A 27,099-nucleotide genomic window follows, 5' to 3' on the forward strand; every position below is an offset into this window, starting at 1 on the left:
TCGTAGAAGATGCATCTGACATGTAGCATGTAGATGCTGTGGATGTCTGTGTTGATAGCAGAGTCTCTGATGATTGCAGTATTGTTGCAGATGCAGCTGATGAAGGTCTAGCAGATGCTGAATGTTGAGCTGACTTGCTAATGCTCTGTACCACAGGGAGTAGGAACAGAGTCTCGTCATAAGCATCTTGTTCGTCGAGTCGGACGATGTCATCACTGACAGACTTCGTAGAGGAGCTGGTCCATTGTTTCAGTGATGACCTAGTAGTTGAAGATTTCGTCTTGGAGGACATAGAAGACTTCAACTTCTTTGGCTGAGACGATATTGATTCTGAAGAAGACTTCTTCTGGGAACTTCAGGGATTTCAAGTGTCCCACTACCTCCGCATAGAGGAAGGAGATAAGTATAATAAGCACGAGTCAGGAAAACCTTACAGTACATACAAGTATACTTGTGGCCCAGTTCAATTCTTGCACATAAAACCTATGTCAGAAACATTTCTCAGGGTTAAATGCGAAGAGTACAAGTAAAATGTTTCGAACATCTGTAAGAACTGTGTGGTTGAGAAAACGACAGAGTGTCTTGCCTGTTCATGGGTACAACTGAAGGTCTCACCTTGTCTTTGTGTTCCTGGAGAATGGCCTCCAAGTTGAATTTCTTCTTATAGTTGAAGTAAAAATTCTTGCACTGTGCTTCAGTCTTGGTGCCTACCATCCCGGCTATGGCAGACCAGTCTCGACCATGCTCCCTCAGACCTGGACACAGACACAGATCATGATGACCAGGCAAGAATGAGTAGGTAGGGATTTAGCAATATTCTGGCAATACCAAGGAGGAGGACAGTAGAAGAAGGCTTCACATATTGTTCCTATGTCAAGAATTCTAGGGCGTGATGAGCCAACTTTTTTTCAGTGTTCACAAATGGTGTTTCAAAGTAACAGTGACAATGGGTCCTGTAAGTTTCAGATGTCTGTCCATATCATAAAACACACATTTCAGATTTAACATTTCTTTTTATAATTGGCACTGACAATAACAAACATAGTACTTATAAACAGCAAACAAGTGTCACATGCCACAAATAACAACTTCAGACAAAGTCACTGTGAAATATTCTGTCAGACACTGGTGACTGGCAGGTTGGTGACTTTTATCTGACCATGAGCAAATCTGCTGAATTTGTCAGAGGATCAACTCTATTTGTGAACATTGTTTTTACCAGACCAGGCAAAAGACACACACTTGGAAGTGAGGCAGGTTTGCGACAAATGATGGAGATGGCACAGAAAAACTTTTATGTGCTCCCTGTACACCTGTCTGTTCCCCTCTTTGCACTTCTCTCTCATAACAAGGAGTGAGTGAGTGATCTTTCAATGACAGTTTGTTGAGCAATTTTCTATATTTTTAGGACAAAAATTCTGCAAGAAACTCATTGAGTAGGTCTGATGTTTTGATTATGATCAGCATTTCATTGAGTGTTTTATGTTCAATAGTTTTCGAGTCAAACGGACTGCAGACAGGTTAGTGTTGAAGCATGTCACATGAAGCATGTTTTGTTTTCTGGAACCTGCACAAATGGATACCAACTCACCGTTCTTGGCTACCTCCATCTCCTCCTCCGTCCACCGTGAGGTCTCTACAACTTCTACAACCAAGATATTCACTTTAAGAAGAACAAAAGCTTCATCTGGTTAATCATTACACTGCTGTTACCTATGACAGATATTTGCTTCCCAAGTTACCAGTCAAAATTATAAATGAAAACCGAGAACAGTCCTTGTAAATGCTCCTCACATACTTGGAAATATTGTTTGTTTGTTTGCTGTTTAATGCCGTACTTAGCCATGTTCCAGCTATGTGACAGCAGTCTGTAAATAATCAAGTGATCAATGTGATGAGCATCAAACCATCAATTGAAACTGGGATACGATGACCTGTGTCATCCACCCAAAACTGTTAGTCACCTCTAGGACGACCATGAGCACTGAAGACCAATTCTACCCGGATCTTCACGGGTTCACAGAAATCATATTAATGGCAGTTATCAGAATTTCAAAAGAATACCAACAGGATAATTTTTACAGTGTTATTCTAGTGTTGTTCTAGTGTTATGGACAGTTAAAAGTTAGGGCTGTGGAGTGTTAGTATTCCTCACCGTCCATGTTTTCTGGGACCAGTGCTACTATCGGCTCATTTGTGTGTGGGTTGGTGCCGAGCTTACGTGCTATCCGATTGAAGCAGGCAGAACAGCACTTGCTTATCTCATCTGTCAGTTCTGTAACATCCAGTCAGTCACTCCAAGTAATCTTGTTTCATCAAGTCATGTAATTTCTATTTGATCATGATAATATCTGAAATGTTTTCTTTCCTAAAGCCAGAGAAAGCATTTTCTATTGATTACCCTGCAAAACTAGCTTGTTGGTAGGTACTTTGTAGATCGGAAATAAAAAAAAAAATTATTACAGTTGAAATAAAAATTAATACAATAATAATAATAAAAAAAACTCAAAATTCTAAAAAATGTCTATTCATGCTTCTGTTTTATGTATTGTATATAACTACAACAATAAAGACACAGAAATATCTGTATTACTTTTTTTATTATTGACAACACTTGACACACAATTTGTACTGATGCCCACACATTCATTTCGTCACAACACACACAGAGACACACTTCAACCAATTACTCTGATTATACCTTACCCGTGACAGTGTCCACATACAACCATGCACATACGTAAACATGTATACACCAGACCTGTGACAGGACACACATACACACACACACATACACATGTGACAGTACATTCATCCACACCTGTGACAGTACATACATCCACACCTGTGACAGCACACACACACACACACACATGCACACACACACATGCACACACACACATGCACACACCTGTGTTAGTATATACATGTACCTAAGACAGTGCATACTCACACCTGTGATAGTCTGTACCCACACATTGACAATAAACATACACCTGTGACAGCACACATACCTTTGACAGTACACACATCCACACCTTGTGACAATCTACGCATGTCTAAGACCAATGGATACTTACGCATCTCCTTAATGATTGGCTCCTTCACTTCAGCAGTCAGTTCACTCCACTTAGCTGGCAGAGGGCGCAGGCGCTTCACTTTACGCTTGGGCGTCTTACATGTAGGCACTGGACATCTGGAAAAAACATCCAAATATAGAGATGTATTTGCCAATGCTTCACCAACAAGCCTGGTCAGTGTTCAAAAACTCAAAATTTCACCATCATTTTAGATGAATTTTACTCCATGGGGTAGAAATCATAATTTTATTCACACGAGTCTCAAAAATGTTCCACACATCTGTAGTTCTGGACTCACTGTGTGTATCTGCGGCGAACAGAACGACATCGGCAGCTGCTGCACACCCGCATCTCGGGCTTCACATCACTTTCTAACATCCCATAATTCTCACAGTTGCTGCGGGTGAGAGGTCGACTCATACCGAAGTGTTCCAGCTGGACCTTGCATACTGCACACTGGTGTACCCCTCCTGTAAATAGTTTACTCTTTGTAAGTACTAGCTGAGCAAATGGGTCACTTTGGTTACGAACAGCTTACTACAGTACCATAACAGTATCTCAGCTTGACAAGGGAGGATAGCCTGGACTGTTGAAGCTGATTTTGGTTATTAATTTTAGGGATGGATATGGGGGAGCTGAGAGAAAAAGGGGGTACAATCACATTATATGTGCACATAAATGGTCATCACCACCCCTATCCATATGTCATAAACTGTTCCTTAAGTAAGACTAATTACAGAACACTAAGGGCAAGAGAAGTGTTCTTTCATTGCTATAAAAGCAGCATTCTGCAATATGCCAGCCACATGATCAGACCATCCAGTCAGTGACTCATACTGCAAGGAACAATTCCTGCCATCTTAGTACTGACACTCTACAGCTTTGTCAGGAATCAAACCTGGGACGTGGTGTGAAGTTAAATACTGATCTTTGCATTGTTGTTCATGAAGGCAAAGGAAAGTCAGCTGTCTAAAAACATACCTTCACCCTCTGTGGTTGCCACGGTCACCTCATCTTCAGATGATTCTTCTTCTGCCTCCTTCTCATCTTCCTTCTTGGCACTGTTGGAGAAAATTGACCAACTAACAACTTTAGTAACAACTAAATCATGAATGAGGAATTGGGTGCTGACAAAGCAAGCATGGAAATGTGTGTGAATCATTCAAACCCATTGCATTGTCAGGCATGTTTTTGTTCAGTAGTGCCAACCCATTTGAGAAAGTTCCATGTGATAAGGAGGGTTAAAAGAAACATTTTGTCTATGCAAAACTAAACTTCAAACAACTTGAGGTAGGTTAATCGTATCTACAAGCATGGGGTAATACGGGTTAAACTGAATTGTGACTCTCTAATAATTCCATACAAATACATCCATGATACAGTGGTTTGGGTGTACTGCTGAAGTGTGGCCAGAAAGACATCACATGAACACTAGAGGTGACTACTGATGGGGAAACAACTACTGTGATAGTGGGAGTCTAATACAAAATACTGTAACTTCTAAGAAATTTAAAACCCTCACCAAGTAAACATAAACTCAATAAAGCTGAAAGTCTGCACTCAACAATATAACAATACAAAACAACGTAACCATTTAATAAACATAAAGTCAATTACCAAATTATAGTCACAAATACTAACAATGCATCAATAGTTTTTTCGTTCCTACCACTGATTAACTGTTATCAAATACTCAACAATTGCAATCCATCGATACCGAGTTACTTACCCAACGAGTGTGACGTACTTAGCGTTGTCATCAGCATCGTCTTGGCGTTGCTGGGACTCTTCCTTAGGTTGCATGGATGGTTGCTGAAACAACACAGCAGTCATGTTATCTGTGGCTGTAGTAAAGACTGGCTGTCAGTGGCAACTGATCAAATGATTGAAGTGACAGTAAAATGTCCACCTGTGTCAATGTCAATGGGTCAGCAGAATGTGGTGTGATTTCTTTACATGAGTGAGTTTAGTTTTATGCTGCTTTTAGCAAAATTCTAGCAATATCACAGTGTGGAACACAAGAAATGGGTTTCACATATTGTATCCACATGGGGAATCGATTCAGGGTTCTCGGCGTGACAAGTAAATGCTTAACCACTTCGCTACCTCATCACTCCATGTATACATGAACATACATGTAATCTAGTGAGTTAAAGCATGAAGCATTGATCCACGCAGTTTGGGAACCAATGAAATGTGTCAGCAAAGACAGCAGGTCTAAACCATGCAATCTCATTGGTTGCCTCTTCATGGGTAGTAACATGTTGAAGCATGCACTATTGACAGTTTGGGTCAAAGTTAAAGGGAGATAATTATGGTCAGGGTGTTCTGATTGTCAACAGTTGATGCCAATGCAGCAAGGATGAGTCAACTGCATTCTGTCTGAGATTCAGACAGGTAACATTGCATCAAATAACAACACAGAGAGGGGATTTTTTGCCTCCATTAGCACCTACCTGTGACTTCTGCAGTGAACGTTTTCTCTTCATGTTTTGTTTTCGTAATAACTGCTTGTAGTTATCACTTTTCTTGGTGAGATAGTAAAAATGAACGCATTCTGCCACCGTCTGAAAAATAATAATAATCATCATCATCATCATCATCATCATCATCATCATCATCATCATCATTGACTTAAAGTGAATTTTTGGCAAGGTGGGTTATTTTCAAGCATATAAAACAGTATATTCAAAATCTGATGCTTTTCCCGGTATATCAAAGAACAATCTATCACATGGCGAGAAAATTGAGGGGAGTTAAGTCTTACTGTGCTCACCTTCCTTGGAAGATATTGGGCAATAAGGCCAAAGTTCTTTGGATGCTGGAGGTATTTTTCTTTAAAAACTTGTTTTTCATGTTCTGTCCACTTGTTGACTATTTGTTTCTCCTTATAGTCTCCCATGGGGTCCTCGATCAGCCCATTGTTGTTGATGAATCGGAACTTCCGCTGTCGAGCGTCCAGCATCATCGGCGGCACAACAGCATAGCTCCGCATCTTCTTATCCTCCTCCTGTAACCATGCACACAAGACAATGTAGGTCTGTGAGCATTGGCAGCACACATATATACACCAGTGTCTAGCCATCTACAGGGTTAATGTCCACTACAACATGTAACAAACACCACAGGGACAAAACACAAAACACTGCAAGCAATCTTTGCTTTCACCTAAACTAAACTTTCTCAAATCAAGGAACAAGTCAGTACTACTTAATTTGTACATGTGCTACTTTACCTCTAATAGGGATATCATAGGTAACTGAGCATGTCTCAAACTAGTTACTTACATACTACTTTTACTAATAAAAACATATATAAACTGAACAGTAAAAGAAACACCAGTTTAGAAAAAATGCAATCGCATAAAAGTAAGCATTCCTGTTTATGTCTTCTATTGAAAAACTCTGGACAAAAAGCAAGAATTGCATTTCTTGTGCTGTTCAGTATATATCTACTAATAGGGATGACCTAATTATTCTATGACATATCAAACTAATTATTTAATGATAAAAAAAACAGATAATAATAATAAAAATAACCAGCATACATATATTAAAAATATGCTTAACAGAAACTGTATCTAAAAATGTGTCCCTATTCAGATGTATTTTTCCATGATAATCTGAAATAAATAAAAAACACAACACAGAAAAAGCATTACATGTCTGAGGTGAGACAAAAACATGCAACTGACATCCTAGGTAGTCGACACGGACAAACAGCTCACGGTTATCACTGCCTCAGGGCCTTCCCATCATGCAACAGGAACGCTAGCTACACAACAAACCTCCTGTTCATGTAATCCATCCATGATCTGTTCGAGCTCGGCCTCGCTCCGCGCATATGCGATACTGCTTCGGGCACCCACCCTACTGAGGAAGCAAAATGAAACAATAAATGTTGCAAGTTGGCTGGCAGCAACCTGAGCAATGGATAAAACTCATGGTTAGAAGCCAGGGATGGACAAGCAATGAGTGAGTGAGTGAGTGAAAGAGCAGGGGAGATAAACGCCATTTCCACATGTATTTCAGTGTTATCACAGCGCATCAGCATTGTGTTCAGGTCAGACTGGAGCAGTGCAGGAAGAAAAGCATGGGGGATGGTGCTGACAGCCCAGGTATCCTTGTTGAGTCAATCAGGGATTCATTTCAATGATAATCGATGTAAGCATAGTGAGGAATGCAGTTAACTCAAATGTCTCACACAAGCATGAAATCAATGAATGAATATATGAAAGAGAAACATGATCCAAGTGGAGTGTGCAAAATGAACATGTACCCAAGAGCCTGTGTCTACTCTACATATTCAGCAAGGGAAAATAAAACCTTAACACCACTTACAACAATTTTGGCTTATTTGATTTTCAAGTGATTATAAATATTTCACCCATACTGCAATATTCAACTGACATTTATGAATGTTGAAAAGGCAAATATCTGATGATATCGGACGATTGATTTTCTTTGGAAAGGTGAAAAGCACTGGCCATGTTGATGATCCCTTACCACTAGTTCTGCAGCCTGTTACTGTATTTGGCCGAGTACATATAATCGCTTTCTTCGAATGTAAGATTTGCTTTATATAATTACTTAATTATTTAGTACATGTAATTCTACATCTAGCCTGTCTGACTTTTAAAGTTGAAACGTTTTTTTCACACTATGGCTTAGTGGCAACCAGTTTTGGCACAAGAGCCTGTTTCTGGTCTGAGATGTTTCATGAAACATGACGTGAGATAATGGAGGGGAAATGGTTTGCAGCCTTCAAAAACTAAGACTCAGAGTGGAAAAAGAAACAGTGAATTGTTTCCCTTTACTTAAACCACATGTCAGTAGTTAAAGTAGTCAACTTTCAGCACTACAGCATACAGGCGTTATCATAATGTGTAGCGATATGATATGTATCTTGATGGTATAGGAGCAACACAATGTGCATTTCAATACAGTACTCTTATTTCATTGAAACTCTCCCATTTCACAGGTAAGTCACAAACTTCAATAATTTGTTTTCCAATTTTCGTGAGAAAACATGAGATCTTTCAAAGAGAAAAACACTGGTTTGGGACCAGTGTGCAGATTTGGCATAACCAACCAGGAAACACTAGAAATATGCATCAACAGTTTGTTACTATTCACATTTTTTCATCCATTATAAGCTTGTGATGTTGTAGATTGTATGTACAGTAAAATACTTTTATAACGAACTACAAGGGATCACTGAAATTAGTTTGTTATATCTGTAGTTCGCTATTCGCAAAAATCCATTGAAAGAACAGTAAAACACACTATACTGTACAACACATTTCTACTCAGTTTATAACATATAGTGGTTTATTCAGGACTTTTTAAACAGTTCGCTATAACCGTCAGTTCGTTATATCCGTGTTCGTTATAAAAGTATTCTACTGTATTACAATACATGAGTTGCACAATAAAGAATCTCCAGCCTCATGTTACATTACCATACTGCTGAATTGTTATACTACTGCTACCGCAACATTTCAGAGGAATAACAGTGTCAGGAAAACATCCCTGCGTGGACAATGTAATACACTAGATATCGTTGGATGCTTGGAATCTAATAAAGCCATGAATGTCACACAATGATTAGTTAACCAAAGAATTCAAGTGAATGACATGAACTGTTAGTTTTTTCACTGTCAACAATATTCAAGCTAAAATGGCAAGCTGTAAATAAATGAGAAGTATTCTAGAGATTGATATTTTGAGGATGATCCATGCAGGTGAGGTTGGATAACATGCCATAAATAAAGTCACTGAGTGTGAGCATCCAATCCACTTCATCATCTCTTACGATCATCAACTGTTACAGAGTAACTCTTTCTAACTGAGGACTGCTTTAGGGCATAAGTCAACAAATGAAGTTGCTAACTGATCATAGAGATCACTAATCACCTGCAGAGGCAGACTTATTACCTGGCAAACCTCTCCTTGTCTTCTCGAGACTTCTTTATTTCTGGGAATATCTTCTCATAAAATTCTCTCATTTTGGCATCTTTGGCTCTGAAAGAAATGTGGACTGTCTATTTTAACAAAAGAGAAAATTCCACTGTTAGCTTCAAATACAGATACTGATTGCTACAAGATCCTAAAGATTAGAAGCAAACAATAATCAAAAACTCCATCAGTAGAATGAAAATCGTTTTGATGTGAATATTATTTTGACAAATTCTATGTGTACCATCTCATATCACATGTCAGAGGGGTAAAAAAAATACATTATTGGGTCTAACTGATTAGTGAAATAAAATAACTTTACAAAGCCATAACGTAGGTTAAATTGCTTATAAAATCAACAGGAAATTTGCCTTGTACATTGTTTCTCTCAGTTCAATTCATTTGAACGTGTGGTTCAACAGACCCTGTCTCATTTCTTGAGTTGTGTCCTGTTGTATAACAATAAAGACCATGGGAAATGTACAAACTATCAACTGAGCTGGAGACACAAATGTCCAGTGTATTTCAGGACTTGAAACTTCACCTTAAAATTATCTTGTGAATAAAAATTTGGTTTATTAGCATGGCCCGGTTACAGGAATTCAGGTATCTATTCAGGGAGGTCAACCTCAGAACATTGAGTTCTCCAATATTACCAAGAGTAGCCTCCCTTGGAAGTGTTCTTACTTTCTCTTGGCATTATTCTCCAGTCTTTCCATTTTCTTTAGCCATCTCTGCATCAGCTGGTCATATCTCTCCGTCAGGTATCGCTCCTGGACACACAAACAGCAGGGTCATAACAGGGTACTCTCTGGACTGTAGCAAGTCCGTTTCATTTGTCTGTTGCACTCAGCAATATTCCAGCCATTGGGTCTCCTTTCCAATACATATGGATTTATTTGTTATTTCTTTTTCTCAAAAGTATTTAGTTTCCGAGACTAAGAATCAGTCAACCACATTACCTCTTGTGGTCTTCCCACAAAGAGATCAAAGGGAAATCTTACCCGTATCTTCCTGGCCTGGTTCCTCTTCTTCAGGTGAAGAATCAGCCGCTTCTTGAACACCTGGAACCTGGTAAAACAGACAGAGAACAATTATTATGGCTTTGTTTAATGTCGTACCCAGCAATATTCCAGGAACATGACAGTCTTTCAGAAACCAGGTCTGGATCATACCATCCAGTGACTGATATTCTGTTCAATGATCCACTTTGTTGGGTTACAAGAACATGCTATCAACCAATCAAGTTTGACACCTTTTGTGACCAATAGGGGCTGGTTGGACATTGCCTCTTTGAGAGACATTTCCAAGTTGGAGTACTTAGGAAGGATGTCAATACATGGTTGGACAATGTCTTTATTAGCAGCAATGTAGGTTAGGTTTTACCACTTGTGTGATAATGGTGTTAGACGCTACAAAGAAACATCTTGCCTACTGTACTAAAGAACTTGTTCATTCATACATTGTTATCATTCCTTCCTGATGGGTCGTCACTCAAACCTGAAATTTCCACTGAGCATAAGGAGCAGGTGAATCAAGATCAACAAACCAGCATAGTCAAATGGGCTAAAATATATATGATTTTTAACAAGAACCAAACCTATCACTTTGTGAAAACATAAAGACTAAGTGTGACATAATCATGGCCATTCACAAATACCACGTTACATGCCACTTTCAGAAAATTTTCAATCAAATTCGAAGAACTAGTAATAATTTGTTCCTTGTTTCTTAATTAATTTTTTTTTAAAGTTGCTGATATGCTTACATAAAAACAAAAAAATAAACACATACATATACACCAAACAATGTGTGTTCCTTTCATGGCACTTTGCAATGTTCCTTTACCTTCTAAGAGTGAGTGAGTGAGTGAGTGAGTGAGTGAGCTGAGCTGAGCTGAGCTGAGCTGAGCTGAGCTGAGCTGAGTTTTACACCACTTTCAACAATATTCCAGCCATATTACGGCAGGGGACACTAGAAATGGGCTTCACACTTTGTAACCATTTGAGGAATTGAACCCAGACCTTTGCCATGACAAGCAAACACATTAACTACTTAGCTACCCCACCACCCCAAGAATGTATGAGAGTATTGTTGGGGTGATAAAGATCACGATGATACTTGGTACAGAAGGTGCACGTCTTAACAAAGCAATTTCCTTGACGTAGCTAATTGGGCTGGGGATTAATTACGTGTGATGGTACGATAAGCTTGTAAGATAGACAGATGGCCTAATGCTGTGTTTCCTGATAACAGCATGGGCTTACAGCGAGTGTTCCATGAAGACTTTCATGAGTGACTGACATGATTAAATCTTCCCTCATAATTCTGTCGAGTCATAAAAGTGAGGAGAAAGATACATATTTTAAGTCTGTTGTGGTCTATAACAGGAACAGTAAGTCTGCCATCATTCATTCCAATCAACACTTTTCCCCCTTTTGAATTGATGTGAATTAGTCAAACAGAAGAAACAAGGCATTGCATATTGGTACTTCTGCATACAGCTCTGATCTTGATCTGGGAATCCCACTGAATGCATTTCTAACTGACTCCTCCTCTGAGTGAGTGAGTGAGTGAGTGAGTGAGTGAGTGTTGCATAATGCTGTAGTCACCAATATTCCAGCTATATCAGACTGAGCGAGCAAGTTTTCATGCTGTTTGCAGCAATATTTCAGCTATCAGACTGAGCGAGCAAGTTTCTCATGCTGTTTGCAACAATATTCCAGCTATATCAGACTGAGTGACTAAGTTGTCTCATGCTGCTCGCAGCAATATTTCAGCTTTATCAGACTGAGTGAGCAAGTTCTCATGCTGCTTGCAGAAATATTTGAGCTATAACAGAGTGAGTGAGTGAGTGAGTGAGTGAGTGAGTGAGTGAATATTATGCAAAACTGTAAAACACAAGAAAAGCTCACTGTAATACTTAAGCTTAACATAGACTTACAACAATCATGTCCTACTCGAACAATGCTAAATCTGCATATAGATCATAATTCTCTGCCTTACCACAGACTTTTGAAAATTGCAGTGCTAACAGCAGTACCCTCTTGAACAAACCAATATAAGCACTAGTATGATGATATTCTATGCTTAAACACAGGCTCAATGACTGGCTATGGCATGCCTGGACTTACTTCTTCTTGTTCTCGTGGTAGATGGCAGTATCCGAGGGCTGGTGGTACAGAGGCTGTGGAACACAAGACAGGCAATGTCAGGAAATATGATATACATAAATTTGGGTAGTTATACATTCTGTCACTCTATAACTGTGTTAGCACTATGTTGAAGGGTGCAGTCTGAGGTAACACTGAGCATAAAGTAAAAGACATTCATAACATACACTCTTAACATGAATCCATGGTCATATGCACTTGGTATACATTTTAGTCAAATTGGCTATGATCTTATATTAGTGGTCCTTTTACATCCATTACAACCTTAGATTACCGCATAAGAAATGATTGGATAATACACAGTTAGATAATGAAATAATCTAAACGAAGTGTCCTTGATAGCTCAGATTATTTTTCTGACTTACCAACTCAACTTTGGGCCCAAGTTTATCTAAAGTCTTGTGTGCCTCCTCAGCCTTTTTCTAAAAGAAATCAACACTGTATAAAGCTGGGATTTATGTAGACTTACTGACAGTCTGCAGCAAAACAAATAATGATCACACTGGATCTGAAACATAGGTCTAAAATATATGATCTGTTTCTGTTTTCAGCACTTCTGACTTTAGCTTCATAACGTAGTTACCCTGTTTCCAGAACTTATGACTTGTACTATATGAACAATGTATCATTGTCTTCAGAGATGATGTGAGAAATATGAGGTATATTACCCTGTTTTCAGCATAGATGATCTGTGCTATGCTTTGGTGTTTTGTCTCTGGCATGGCCAACTCTGGTGTGACAGGCTTTTCCTTCTTGGGCTTTGATGTTTCTTCCTCTAGGGCTTGCTGTGGACAAAAGAGGGTGATCAGCACAATGTAGGACGACAAGAGCATTTGGTTGGTTGTTCTTACACATTACGAACCGGACAGTAAAGTTTGTCTGGGAGATAGTGGGTGATATGAGCAGTTATACCCTTTGGTTGTTGAGATGTGATACAAAGTATCAAATGAGGGAGTTAAGTAAGTGGGGATGCTGTTAGATAAGGACGACTGTCACTGATCCCTCTTTGAAAGGGTGTTCAAGATTACAGCACTTATTTAACACTGTGGTCACTTTAACACAACCACCACTGTGTCTTCTATTGCCTATGCTACAGCTGCTTCTCAATGGTATACTGCTGTTTTCTGAGACATAGCATCAGTCTACAATTTGACCGACCACATAGTTCAATGAAATTGTTATGTCAATATTTGAAAATCAATCACTGAAAGTTAATAAGAATGAAAGTTACCTTTTTCTTCTTGAGTTTCATGATATTCTGCTCCACCTTGGTGATCTCACGGTCCACTCTGGATATGCCTTGCAGGAGTTCTTCCTTGAAGGTCTTGCTGGCCGAATCCTCAGGAGGAAGTGTTGGAGAGATGGCCTCCACCTGAGGGTTGTATGTCGGCTCCTGTGGAGTAACAGTAATGTCTTAACTGGGCTTGACATGACAAGACATTACATGGGTATATCACAAATACACAGGAAAAAAACTTGGACAGGAAATCCAGTGATGAAGTCAGTGAGGGTTGTATTTCAGCAATCTGTCTGAAATCAGAAATGACAACAGCTTCGAACACTTCACTAAGATGGGAATCAAAGCTGGCATCTGGCAAAGCTAAGCCCTGACCAATTTCCCACTTTCTGAACAACATAGAGCAGAAAAGGGGAAAGTGGCACACTAAGAATGTAGAAAAATGCAGGCAATGCTTGTTCCAAAGTGATGCTCATCATATCAATTACTGGACTGTCTTGCTAAGACCCACTTCTTTACACTATGCCATGATATCTGCTGGACAATTACTGGACTGTCTGGCTAAGACCCACTTCTTTACACAATGCCATGATATCTGCTGGACAATTACTGGACTGTCTGGCTAAGTCCCACTTCTTTACACAATGCCATGATATCTGCTGGACAATTACTGGACTGTCTGGCTAAGACCCACTTCTTTACATAATGCCATGATATCTGCTGGACAATTACTGGACTGTCTGGCTAAGTCCCACTTCTTTACATAATGCCATGATATCTGCTGGACAATTACTGGACTGTCTGGCTAAGTCCCACTTCTTTACACAATGCCATGATATCTGCTGGACAATTACTGGACTGTCTGGCTAAGTCCCACTTCTTTACACAATGCCATGGTATCTGCTGGACAATTACTGGACTGTCTGGCTAAGTCCCACTTCTTTACACAATGCCATGGTATCTGCTGGACAATTACTGGACTGTCTGGCTAAGTCCCACTTCTTTACACAATGCCATGATATCTGCTGGACAATTACTGGACTATCACTAGCATGTGGTGATGCTCCAGAGACATTTGTCCTGAAACTGGTGAACATGGTCCAGGTTTGATTGTCAGCAGCCCTCTTGCAGAACACTGCAGAAACGGCTGGAGGTGTAGAGAGTGAGTGAGTGAGTGAGTGAGTGAGTGAGTTTAGTGTTACATTGCTTTAAGCAAAATTCCAGTAATATCACAGTGATGGCCACAAGACATTGATTCCACACATTGTGCCCATGTAGGGGTTCAAACCCAGGTCTTTTAAGTGACGAGTGAACCCTTTAACTGCTAGAGGGCAACACGAGTATGCACGCACCCCTTTCCTTTCTTAGGTTATCCACAACCCTAAATCATTTGTGTTTGAATCAAGACAGAGAAGATTGGAAATTGATGTTGAAGAACATACCAATAACCTAGGGGGAACTGTGAAGATTCTACTGTTTATACCCCACCAGGAAATAGCCTGAACACCAAAAGAACAACTCTAGGCTTTTTGTCAAGTTCCTAAATAGAAGACACAAACATGAATGCTTACTTATATGAGATTTCAAATCTTAAAAAAAAATGCATTTCTTTTGCTGTTCAGTATACTAGAAATCTGCAAAAACTGTCTTGTTAGGAGTTTTGTTCATTATTGACATGTTTTTATGTCAATATGATTGTAATAAAATCTTACAAATATCTATTGCCAAACAGGAATTGTAAAGTGATGGATTGTAGAGTGAGGTTTGTATAACATACTGAGTGACCATACCATTACACCACTAAAAACAACACAGTGACTACGTACCCTCTTGACTTCTGTCTCCCCACGGATGTCGATGTGCAGCGGGTGTGTGAGATCATGGCGGTCAGTCAGTCGGGGGCGCTTAGGACCTGGTGGTGCATTGACATCGACAGCCTGATGGCCACTGAGAGCTGCCGCCGCGGCTGCAGCTGATGGAATCACGGTTACACCTTCCTGGTTGTAGTGAGAGTAGTGGTCCGAGCTCCTGAAATAAAACATTGGGCATGAGAAAACTGTTGCTGCAAGAAAACACATTCATATTCAGACAAATGTAACATAGGTTATACATGGTATTAAAGAATCTTGTACTTTTGTTAGATTGAGTCCCATTTGAGATATGGACACTCACTCTCAGTCAGGCATTTAATTACATGCAAAAATTAGTAGCCTCCTAACGTTCACATATCTGACAACTGGAAAGATTCCCACAGCCAAAAGCGATGAATACACAATGACAGGCAGGAAGTGTTCAAATGTGCTTTATTGAGAATACACTCCAAACATAAACATATTTACCTTGTGACCACTTTCTAAACAGCTTTGTGTAGTCACATTCTGTCACTTAGCCAAACACCCGATATAGTGTGAGTGGATGTTAGTGAGTGAGCGAGCGAGCGAGCAAGGTTTTATGCTGCTTTAAGCAATATTCCTGCAGACACCAGAAACTGGCTTCAGATATTTTACCAATGCGCGGAATTGAACCAACTATGGTTCAAATTCCAAATATGCTTGGGCTTTTTTGGTTTCTCATAGCCGTATGCAAGCATTTTACCAAAATGGAAAACATTCAACACTTTGTGCTTTCCTCCAACATCACTTGCATGACAACTGAAAGCAACTTGACAAAAGTACCTAAGTACATTTATCCATCATGGCTGACGTACCAACATCCAAGAGGTGAAACTTAGTCGATGGGTCTGAGGAGGCCCTCCATGTTTCTAAACTCACTGATCTGAAATGTCTTTATCCATAGTCTTGCATCCATTCCCTTTCCCTTTTGAAAGTAGGGCTCTCAATTTCCTCCTTAAAATTTATCTAATAATGTAAAGCAATCATTCTTTACAGGAGCCCTTAAAACAAATATAACCATACAGAAATAAGATCCATAGATAAATGTACTCTGTGATGGAAAAACTGAATGAGAGCTATCACTTAACAAAGAAACTGAGGTACAGGCCCTTTAAAAACTGCTGAAACTAAACAAACTGTCAAGAGCTCAAAAGACATTAGCATAGATTATGGCAAGTTATATCTTGTGCAACACTGCTGGACTTAGTGCAGTGCTCCTCCATGAGGTTTGAAGTGCAGCTTTTGTGATCTGATTTGTGGGTAGCAATTACTACGACAACATGAGTTCATTATGAAAGCTCCTGAAGTCTGCAAATCATCTTCATTCCTTCTTTCACGGCCAGCAACAGAATCTTGATCAGCTTAATTGTACGTTCCACTGCTCGCCTCTAATCAACCAGACTTCCCTTCAGAATATTTCCAGTACCTTATCAAAGAAAGGTTCATTTCTGGATCTTGCTTGCATGAATCCATCAAAGCTAACAGCACTCGAACTTTATCAGAAACAATCCCTGTAATCCCCAAATAGATTTGTCATTTTTCAGTTCATCCAATTATAGCCCAGCTTCAGCTGTCCTGTCTCCATGTTCGACTCCCTGCCTGAGAAAGTGTTGAGGTCACAGAGTGTATGAAGTGATTTGCAGGTCTGTAAAGTGCGGTTTGGCACCCTGCTTACCTGAATTCCATTATCATTCAAGAATAAGCCCGCACTGGGACGCAGTGTCTACACCCGCCTCCTATCGACAAGTGCCAAGACACTAAATTTATCATAAAGCAGTATTTTAGGAGCTCTGGTAACATTGACAAATAAATTTAATTTATGGATTTTATTATTTTTTTCAATGCAATGATTGATACAAGTGCTAGTGATTTTAACAAGGAGATGATAAAGTCAATGAAACCTGCCATGTAATAATGCTGCGTCTATCCATCTGTGTCAGATAAGTCTGTACTTAGGGCCTTGCATTTCGTCTGCATAGTTTATTAACTTGTTAAGCTTGTAATAAAAGTTCTCATGAAAAATAAAATCAAAAGGACAATATATTTGTCAAACCACTAAAGATCACTTTTACTAGGAAGTACCAGTCTTGTATAGTCTAGCTAGTATGACCAAAACAAGGCTAGGCATTTCAAACTTTTTCAGCAGTAAACAATTAAAATGCTCTAATGATTAATGCATGACAAGTTCACTGCATTAATATTGTTTAACTTCCAGACCAAATGAGTACTATACAGTAAGAACCAAGTAAGAACAATGCAAGTGTGGTCTCATACCCTGATAACACCTTATACTCACTTCAACAAATCATGCCTCATACAAGCACTTAGACTTGCACAAGTTATGAGCTAAAATTAGTATTTTAAATGAAACATACATAATAGACTGGCGTCCTTTTACTGTCCACTTATCTAGACTTGTCTCCTTAAATGACAGAATTACCATACATCTATGGGCTTAGCACGTGGTGCAGCCTTGAAGCAAGGCTACCAATTTATATCTTGTCAGATGTATAGAATATTTGTCTGGCGGCTCCTTCATGGAACCTACTTGTCTCAGATTCATAACAAAAACCAGAAGTGTACAACATACACTTTACAAGTAAGAGTACATCTTCCGTGTAGATCAGCTGATGGGTTAAACAACACATCCGCTATGCTAGCACATGCACGTGAAGACACTGACTTCTCAGCAAGTGGCTGGGTGAGGCAGCGCAGCACTGATTGTTATCCTTGATAGAGCCCCCAGGTACAGACTCGTGCAGACTGACACAGTATCTCTTGCCTGGCTCCGCACTCACATGACATCCTTGTCATGAACCGAGGAAACATACTTCCCCTTCTCTTAAGTCAGCTGAAGTTGATCATTTGTCATGTAAATCACAGAAAGGGTGACAAGAACTGCAAGAAATAACATGGGAATAACCAAAAGAAAGAGATGATGAACTGGATATGTACATTTGTTCCAGATGGAGTGTACAAGCATTCAGGGATGTCATCACTGACAGAGGAGTGAAACACAACGTAGGCAGAGTTATGCCATGGATCTGAGTGAGTGAGTGAGTGAGTTGTGAGTAACAGTGGGTTTTGTGTGTGTGTGTGTGTGAGAGAGAGAGAGAGAGAGAGAGAGAGAGAGAGAGAGAGAGAGAGAGAGAAGAAGTAAACTTGAACAGTAGTCTAGTGAAAGCAACATAGTGCAACCCTCAAGCACAATTAAGTTGTTGAAAAACCATAGTCACAAAAAACCATTGTTCACATCAATTTCTTTAGGTAGACAGGAAGTCTACTTGGCACACTATCAAAGATAATGTCCCTCACTCCAAATCAATAAACATCAGTCCAAACTGAACTTTGTATACAGATATGAAATGTTCTTCTCTTTGTACACAAGTACGTCCATGCATTTGGCCAGTGCTATTTAAAGCAAATTGAGTGAAGCAACAAGACGCCTAAATAGCCAAAATCTAAGCTGAGAGGTTAGCTGGGCTCGTCACTATTTGCCTCCTCTGTGAGTGATTGACTAACACATGTTAAGCAAATGCACCACATTTGCTTATAGCCATTTAAACAAACTTCTAAGAAATTGAAGCAAATTTAAATCTGTTCCTCACTGGCATTGTGTGTGTGAGTCATGATGAGACCACAACATGTAATATTATCAAACATGACCTCTTCACCCTGACTTCGGTAAATCCATTACGCAGTTCTGCTGACTTGCACATTTTCCACACAGAACAGAAAAAACATGTTTTTGTTAAATGACTTGAATTAACAGCCATGCATATTTTTTCTAAATGACCCCACCCTCCCTTCACTCCCCAAGACATAGAAGTAACAAAACAAAAACCTACAGCACTTGTGTAGTGTATACTTCTCTATTTCCAATAGCATGACCTAGATGTCATACAGTGTAGATGTCATACAGTGTAGATGTCATACAGTGTAGATGTCATACAGTGTAGATGTTAAGGGACCATTCATAATTTATTGCTAGCGGGGTGATGATTATTTTTAGGGAGATTAGTTTTACACTAATTTCTGCAATATTCCAGCAAGGTGGTTCAAAAGCTGTTTGGAACAGTTGTCTTATTCAAAGTAAGCAAATGATGGCTCAACAGTCATAGGCTTCTGGAATACCAAAGGGACACAACTCCAAGGGGCGCTAAGACTGAGCCTGCTGTGTCCACCAAATATATTCTTCAAAACAAGACACCAAGAATAATGTAATTTGCTTTTCTTTTGTCCCTATCAAGACTTTTCACATAGATATGACAATTACCAAGATGGGGTAATCAAACCCTGGTCTTCAGAGTGATGATCAAATGCTCTAACCACTATGCTACCCCACCGCCCAGGACAGACAATGAAACAAAAACAACTGTCAATCTCAGGACAATTTCTATCAATGGGGGACATCCATTGTTGCTTTTATTGTCAACTGCATATGACAAGCTTAAAATGCACCCTACACTGAATGAAACTTGACAGAAGTCATTATGAATTGTTATTGTCAGAATATCAGCTAAAAAATGGAAAGTTTTTTAAATGCCAAGTACAAAGAACCATCAATAATAGTGTAACCTTTACATCAGACACAGAACTTTTTGTATTTTTGCTGGAGGAAAATACATTCTCCTTTTATGCTTCCTTCACATTTAACATCACTCTTGACATTTTCATATACATGAAACAGAATTTTTTAAAGCATTGCATTGTGAAGGGGTTATTTGGCAAAAAATATTACATAGTTAAGTGGTGATATGACATGGAATATTCCATATTCAAGGGGTGATATGAAAAGGGGGCAAGAAATATATTTCATAGTGAAGGAGTTTTGGAGCAAGCAATATTACATAGTGAAATGGTGATATGGCATGGTTATAGTGTGAGATGAGAATGGAGCCAGAATTGTATTTGGCAAGTAATACTACATAGTGAAGGAATGATATGGCACAGCATATTCCATTCTTAACGGGTGATATAAAAAGGGTCAAAAAGATGTTTCATAGTGAAGGAGTTATTTGGCAAGTAATATTACATAGTGAAGGGATGATGGCAGAATATTATATAACATCAGAGCTTATTAAAATGAAACAAAGTCATGACATTGCACTTGATGCATTTCAATAGATATAAACGACAGAAATGGAAACTTGCTGCAATGTGTCTTTAACAATAATTGCAATATTGGAAGTATTTAGGAAACATATATACTACATGTATAAACAGAAATCAGTATTTTCGAACACAATTATGATCAAACATGTTAAAAAGGATGGTATTTTAGGAATGTTCATCCCATTTTTCAGATTGTGTTTCTTGTCAGTGTGACAGATATCGTGAGTTAAGAGAAGAAACATGGAGTCTACCACACATCCCCCTTGGCGACAAAGCGTGCCATTGATCTAACACTTGACATGGGACCAGGGGAACGTTCGTTCGCCATGACAAGGAGCCCCCAGTGCATGTGTGTAAACCATACAATTGGTCTGAGAGACAGGAAATCTCAAACATTACCCACAGTGAAGTGTTCTGGTGCAATCTAAGATCAAAGGTGCTGTACAGCTGCACCAATATCTTCACACCAGACCTATGGGTTTGGTCACATACTGGCACAACTATATTACACTGACTGACTGAGTTTGGTTTTACGCCGCCTTTAGCAATATTTCAGCACCATCATGGCAGTGAACACCAGAAATAGACTTCACACATTGTACCCAAGAGGGGATTTGAGCCCAAGTCTTAGCAGTGATTGAAACAATTTTTCAACTCAACCTTAAAGCCAGGCTGGTGGCCCATAAATGTTACCTGCCCATCTTGAAAGTTGCCTGCCTACCTTTAAGTAACCCTCTTTTTGACTGGTTTTTATTGAACCATGTTTCTACAGATATCCAGTCATAGTGTAGCTTACTAAGCCTGCCAGTTTTAGTGTCCTATTGCTATCTTCACTGGCTGAAGAGGTGTCCATGTATAATTATAAAATATGCTCGTAGCTTTCATTCATCTTTAAATCAAAATATGGCATGAAAATTAAAATGGAACGATTGTCCTGAGAGTGAACTGAAAGTAGGTCAATCTTCAGCCAGACAATCGGGCTGGTGGAGATAATTTCCAGGCAGCTGACTCAAAATTTACCGGCCACGGGCAGTCGGGCAGGCCATTATTTCGATCACTGGGTCTCAGGAGTGACAAGCTAACGCTTTAACCACTTGACTATACCATATCAACAGATCAACCACACACATTAATACAAAGAGTGAAGATCATTTCTGGTGTAACCCGCCGTGATATCACTGGATTATTACAAAAAGCAACATAAAACTGAACTCCATCATTTATGAAGGTAGATAAAAACACAAGTGGACTGGTAACCAAATTAGAAAACATCTTGTAAAGCTGCCTTTCCTCACAGTAAGTGCTTAAGAACGAACAATGTCTAAATTTATCAATGCACTTTCCATTACCGTGGACTGGACAATTATTTGGACTCATGTTTCATTTTCTTATCAGGCACAGACAATCCAGTGATCGAGATCATGAGTTGTTGATGGTTATTCTATCATTTATCATAATGGTTACAATTATTTTTTTGAAAATCTGTATAATTACAAGGGTTGATCGAACTACTAGTTGCCATGTTATTCCTGAGCATAGTCAATATCTTTTTAGACAACCTTTATCTGCTCTAATCGAGTCAGACCACATAAACTTCTAGTCCAGAACAAACCAAGTTGCCTAAGAAACAAAACAAACAGTCAGTGACAGTCAGTGATGACATAGTGGATGAAGTCAAGCAATTCTATTTCTGTGTTTCAAAAGAACAAAGAGAGTCAGAGTGGATCTGCATCAACAGTTTTATCACGTCCTATCACCTCGATGTGGGTGGCTGTAAAGTCTGAAGTCTTGTGGATTTGGACTTTCACTGGTTTGAAGTATTCTAGCTATATCCCAGCTTCTAACAATGTAGCAATGTGAGGAATTTAACTGAAGCCGTTTGTATGGCAAGGTAACTTTCCCAACTGTGTATACAATGAACAAGAGTCCTTGACATAGACTTCATCAAGGTGGAAATTCATAGCTTAAATGATAATTTCTAAAACAATTATAAATATGAGTTCAAAAATATCTGCAAATAAAAAGAACAGACTGATGGTTCCCACTTCTAAGGCAAGTGAGTTTGTTCAAATTTGCCTCTGGCCACCCATCAGGAAATGGGTACCTGGTGGGCTGTCATGTGACGATTAACCTTCTAGTACTTGACACACAGCTTGGGATATTCAGGGTAATAATAATCAGATTCATTGGTTTAAGCATCCTTACTCTGTACTTTGAACAGGATATGAAGCTTCGAAAGGTGAGTTATAAATACTTTTAATTGTTATTATTTCAGCAAGTGCTACCTGTATTCATTGAGGCAAGTTAACCAGATATTTACAGTCCAAGTAACAATAACATACATGGCACCCTCTACAAAGCCTGAAAATCTGAAGCCCACTGGATACCTTCATTATTAGACAAGGTGAGTCACACAAGTGGGCTCATACCAAGCTGCGCACTAAGAATCCTGATTTCCAGTAATACTGGAAGTTGGAGAATGTATTTAGAAATTGAACATTAAGCCTGTGTGCATTATATCAAAGCATAACTCCTACAGATCAAATTTGTCTGCCATTATACGACAAAGTCACGATACAATGTAACAAGAGTCACTTGAATGACATTAGAGAGGGAACAATACAGCAAAATCATACATATAACAATAGACTCGGTCAAGAGATCTTGCTCACGTTAAAAAGTATAACAAAATTTAAAATGATTTAAAATTTTGCAGTGAAGTTTTGGATACAAAATAATATCTATCACAATGCATTGATTTTTTTGTTCAATTTTTTTTTATCCATTTTTTAAAGCAATCTCTACAGATGAAAAATTTTTAATGTCATGCGTCAAGGTAATGTTGATCTAGCATTTGCGAAACTCCAAGGTCTCTGACAAATCCAGAGACTATAAACCAATATAATTATGGTATCAGACAATACGGGATAAGGGCATTTGCACACTTTTCTAAAAGTTTAATCTATTTATATAATTTGAATGAGATCTTTAGAACAGTTCAGAATCCAAAAACAGAACATGGAGTATTTTGTTAACTGGATTATCTGTATATTCTTTGTTCCAAGGTGTGAGACAATGGCCCACCACCACCACCATCACCAATCTTGTATGTGTATCCTCAAGTCTTACAGAAAGTATGTTGGTTGAATTCAGATATTTTTTGGTTTCATCTAGTTGAGGGGATACCACTCGGGGCACCACTTACCGTCTTTCATGTTGTTCTTAACTGTTACACGATATATAACTTGTAATATTGAGGTACTTGTGGGTTTCAGAGTTTGCAGGAAACACTATCCAACCATCAACCCTCATGTCTGTTTATCCTCAACGGTTTCAGAAAATATAACTAATTGTGTTTAGGAGATACCACTCCACTCCAGCCTGTGAAGATCACACCACTCCACTTCAAGGTGTGAAGGAACTACCACTCCAGAACCAGGCATCTTGTCTGTATACCCTCAACTGTTATAGAAAACAAGAGTTTGCCACTAATATGGCAATGTCCCCAGCTGCTAAAGAAGAATGAAATATTTTAACACATTCACTACTTTTTACTTTTTGTCATACACAAGATGCGTAAAATGACTGGTGTCTGTATAACCACCCAATGTAGGCTGTCAGCAAAATTGAGGACATTGGTTGCAATGTTTTATGAGATAGTGCATTGACATTAAGTTCAAAATGCAGACAATGTGTCGTGGTCACATTGAAAATTCAAAGTCACCCAAATCGATTGGTGTCTACGTAATCCCTCAATGTAGGCTGTCACCAAATCTGAAGACATTGGGTACAACACTACATGAGATATCACGTTAACTTGAGTTTGAAAAGTGGTCAAAGAGTTGTGGTGACCTTGAAAATAAGGTCAAGGTCACCCAAATCAATTGGTGTCTGCATAATCCACGAATGCAGGCTGTCACCAAATTCGAAGATATTGGGTAAAACAGGTCATGAGATATCACGCTAACAAGAAACGGGACGTACAGGCACTGCTGAATACATAGTCTCTTGTTCCACGTTGTGACAAGGGACAATAAAACTAGTAGTGTTTAAATAGTTTAGGTTTCAGAATGTATAGGAAACTTTACCCAGCCAACCCATACGTTCATTCACCCACCACTATTTTAGGTAGAATAGCCAGTGGTATTCACATTGGTTTGGTTTCAGGGTCTGAATGAAACACCACCCCACCCTAAGTCTCAAGCATGGGGTCCTACCTGTCCCTCTCAGCGGCCGAAACAGCAGGCTGCGCATGGTACTCCGGAAGTAAGGTGGGGCGGCGCTTACCCAGGTACTCTGCTTCTCGCATCCGGTCTCGAAACTCACGATGTTGTTCAGCCTGAAAACACAAAAATATTCCTGAACATATTGCTTCCATCACCAAACTTTGGCACTTTTTCATTACAAGAATGAAGGAACAACCAAACGTGAGACTAATTAACAGAGTGAGTGAGTGACTGAGTGACAGTGCAGTTTTACACGGCTGTTAGCCATGTTAGAGCAATATCAGCATAAGGGACACCAAGAATGATCTTCAATGGCTGAACCATGGTCTTCAACATGATCAATACAGGCTTTCACTACTACACCACTCCAATGCACCAGATGAATCCATAACGTAATATACATAATGGACATAATCAATTCATGTCATAGTGAAAAAGAAACAAAACACAGAGGTATTATCTCACTGTTCTGATCAAATTATTCATAACAATTTCATATGCATTTATATGTTTCCTTACACCACTAACCGAAGAGGTTTCATTGAAAATCTGAATAATTTACCATGAGATAACCAAAATACAAAATAAATTGCAGTGATGTAATATTGCACATGATAGTGGTGTACTCATCATGGTGGTGCACTCAACATGGTGGTGTACTCAACATGGGTGAAAAGTGAAGGAAACTGAAAAACACTTAAATAAAAGACATCGGAGGTGTACAGAAAGCATGAAGATTGCATGAACACTTCCATTAATTATACCCCTATGGTGGGCTACAGTTCAAGGTGCAGCAAATGCTGAGAGGAAATCCACAAATCCATATGGGGTAATGACACAGAGCAACTTCCTATAGCAAAAATGTCTACACTTTATAGAGGTTTGTCTCAGACCTCAGAATCTTTCATGTTACCCGAGTATCTTTGTCAAGTCAGGTTATCTCTATTCATGAGAAATAACACACAAGTTCCTTCACTTCTTTTGAACCGCATATTCGGCAAAAGTAGAAGCAGGTCTTTATGGTCCATGGCACTTTCAAATTAGAGAACTAAAACTTTACGAACTATTTATATGAAATAGACTTATAATCTGTCCATTTTCACAACTGCATCTACAGGACTCGCAACACTCTGGGCATACTTCAGACTGAAATGTGCCAAAAAGGCTGATCTTGGGGGTTTGCAGGAAGCATTTCTTTAAACATATTAACATTAACAGGTCTTTCACCCAGGTGGAATGTTACTGAGAGTTGTAGGTCATAGCAATAGAAATAAGTGGCCAAAAAATTCATTTTTGACAGAGACTTTTTCATACTAAAACCTCCTCCTGACATTTTGAAAATTTCACCCACATTATGAATTTGAACAAATCTGAAGTAAGCAAAATATAGTAGTGTCCTATTTTATTTTTTCCCTGCAATTGTAAACATGACATTTTCAGCAGACCAAACTTCGGCTTATCTACCATGTCCTCTTCTTTTCCAATATCCATTTGACACAGATCTGTAGAAAGATCACAACTAAATTTAACATTAGACGAAAAAAAACCCATATAATTGAAACATGTAACATATAATTTGCATACGAGGGCATCATTAGCTTCATAAATCTTGCGCATGAAATTTCCCATCTACCAGGCGTCCCTTCAAATGTAGAATACAGTGCTGTGAATGTTGTCATCACATCTTGAGTACAGTACAGGCAGGTTCATAGCATAGGTAATCCATGGTTATACAGCTATGGGCTGACACTGTCAGTAAATATTCCACATGTACTCCAGCAGTGAATATAGTATATACTCCAGTATAATGTGAGTGGGTGACACGTCAGTCAAAATATATTAATATTCATGTGTTATACTCCAGGAGGAAATGTAGTATCAGTATATACACTCCAGCATAATACGAGTGAGTGACATTGTCAGTCAGTGTATACTACTCTTATACTCAAGTGTTATACTCCAGCAGGATATGAAGTGTCAAACAGTATATACTCCAGCATTATATACATGTGTAACACTGTAGTGAAAATTTCAGTTATACTCCAGTACGGAATACAGTGTTAGAGAGTATCAGACAAAGCCATACAGCATGTATTCCTGTGTTATACTCCACCAGCGAATGCACTGTCAGTCTGCATACACTCCAGTATAACAATATTGATAAGTATCCTCTTAGCACTGGGGACACACCACCAGTCAAGAAAAACCTTATGTATACTCCTGTCTTAGACTGCTGCGGTCCAAAACTGTACTACAATCATGGAGTACTATGTCATAAATAAGGTAACAGTGTTATACTCCAGGGAGGTATTCAATGTCACACTGCATTAACTCCAGGTAAGAATCCAATGTCCCATGCATGTATTCCACATAGGGAATGTTGTATTGATATATTCTCTGTGTGGGGAATATGGTATCA

The 27,099-nt window shown here is 39.0% G+C and overlaps 1 protein-coding gene across 3 annotated transcripts in view; it reads right to left on the bottom strand.

Moving 5' to 3' along the window:
- LOC137256304 (nuclear receptor corepressor 1-like) overlaps positions 1-27,099 on the bottom strand; it is a 99,081-nt gene that overhangs the window by 16,186 nt on the left and 55,796 nt on the right. Inside the window, exons 1-20 of one of the 3 annotated variants that reach the window (XM_067794075.1) lie at positions 26,265-26,555; positions 24,672-24,793; positions 15,274-15,475; positions 13,442-13,603; positions 12,879-12,995; positions 12,576-12,632; positions 12,172-12,224; positions 10,042-10,108; positions 9,725-9,810; positions 9,017-9,103; positions 6,868-6,952; positions 5,857-6,090; positions 5,537-5,647; positions 4,810-4,892; positions 4,062-4,141; positions 3,379-3,550; positions 3,081-3,196; positions 2,156-2,275; positions 1,592-1,645; positions 616-755 (exon numbers count right to left, since the gene is read on the bottom strand). In XM_067794075.1, the coding sequence (XP_067650176.1) occupies positions 616-755; positions 1,592-1,645; positions 2,156-2,275; positions 3,081-3,196; positions 3,379-3,550; positions 4,062-4,141; positions 4,810-4,892; positions 5,537-5,647; positions 5,857-6,090; positions 6,868-6,952; positions 9,017-9,103; positions 9,725-9,810; positions 10,042-10,108; positions 12,172-12,224; positions 12,576-12,632; positions 12,879-12,995; positions 13,442-13,603; positions 15,274-15,475; positions 24,672-24,793; positions 26,265-26,309 (2,193 nt within the window). In that variant the 5' untranslated portion in view covers positions 26,310-26,555. Of the gene's footprint in view, positions 1-615; positions 756-1,591; positions 1,646-2,155; positions 2,276-3,080; positions 3,197-3,378; positions 3,551-4,061; positions 4,142-4,809; positions 4,893-5,536; positions 5,648-5,856; positions 6,091-6,867; positions 6,953-9,016; positions 9,104-9,724; positions 9,811-10,041; positions 10,109-12,171; positions 12,225-12,575; positions 12,633-12,878; positions 12,996-13,441; positions 13,604-15,273; positions 15,476-24,671; positions 24,794-26,264; positions 26,556-27,099 lie in introns of those variants that run through there. The other 2 variants (XM_067794067.1, XM_067794057.1) reach the window with 2 other exon arrangements.

This window comes from Haliotis asinina, chromosome 1 (genome assembly GCF_037392515.1).
Source record: "Haliotis asinina isolate JCU_RB_2024 chromosome 1, JCU_Hal_asi_v2, whole genome shotgun sequence".
NCBI classification, from domain to species: domain Eukaryota; kingdom Metazoa; phylum Mollusca; class Gastropoda; order Lepetellida; family Haliotidae; genus Haliotis; species Haliotis asinina.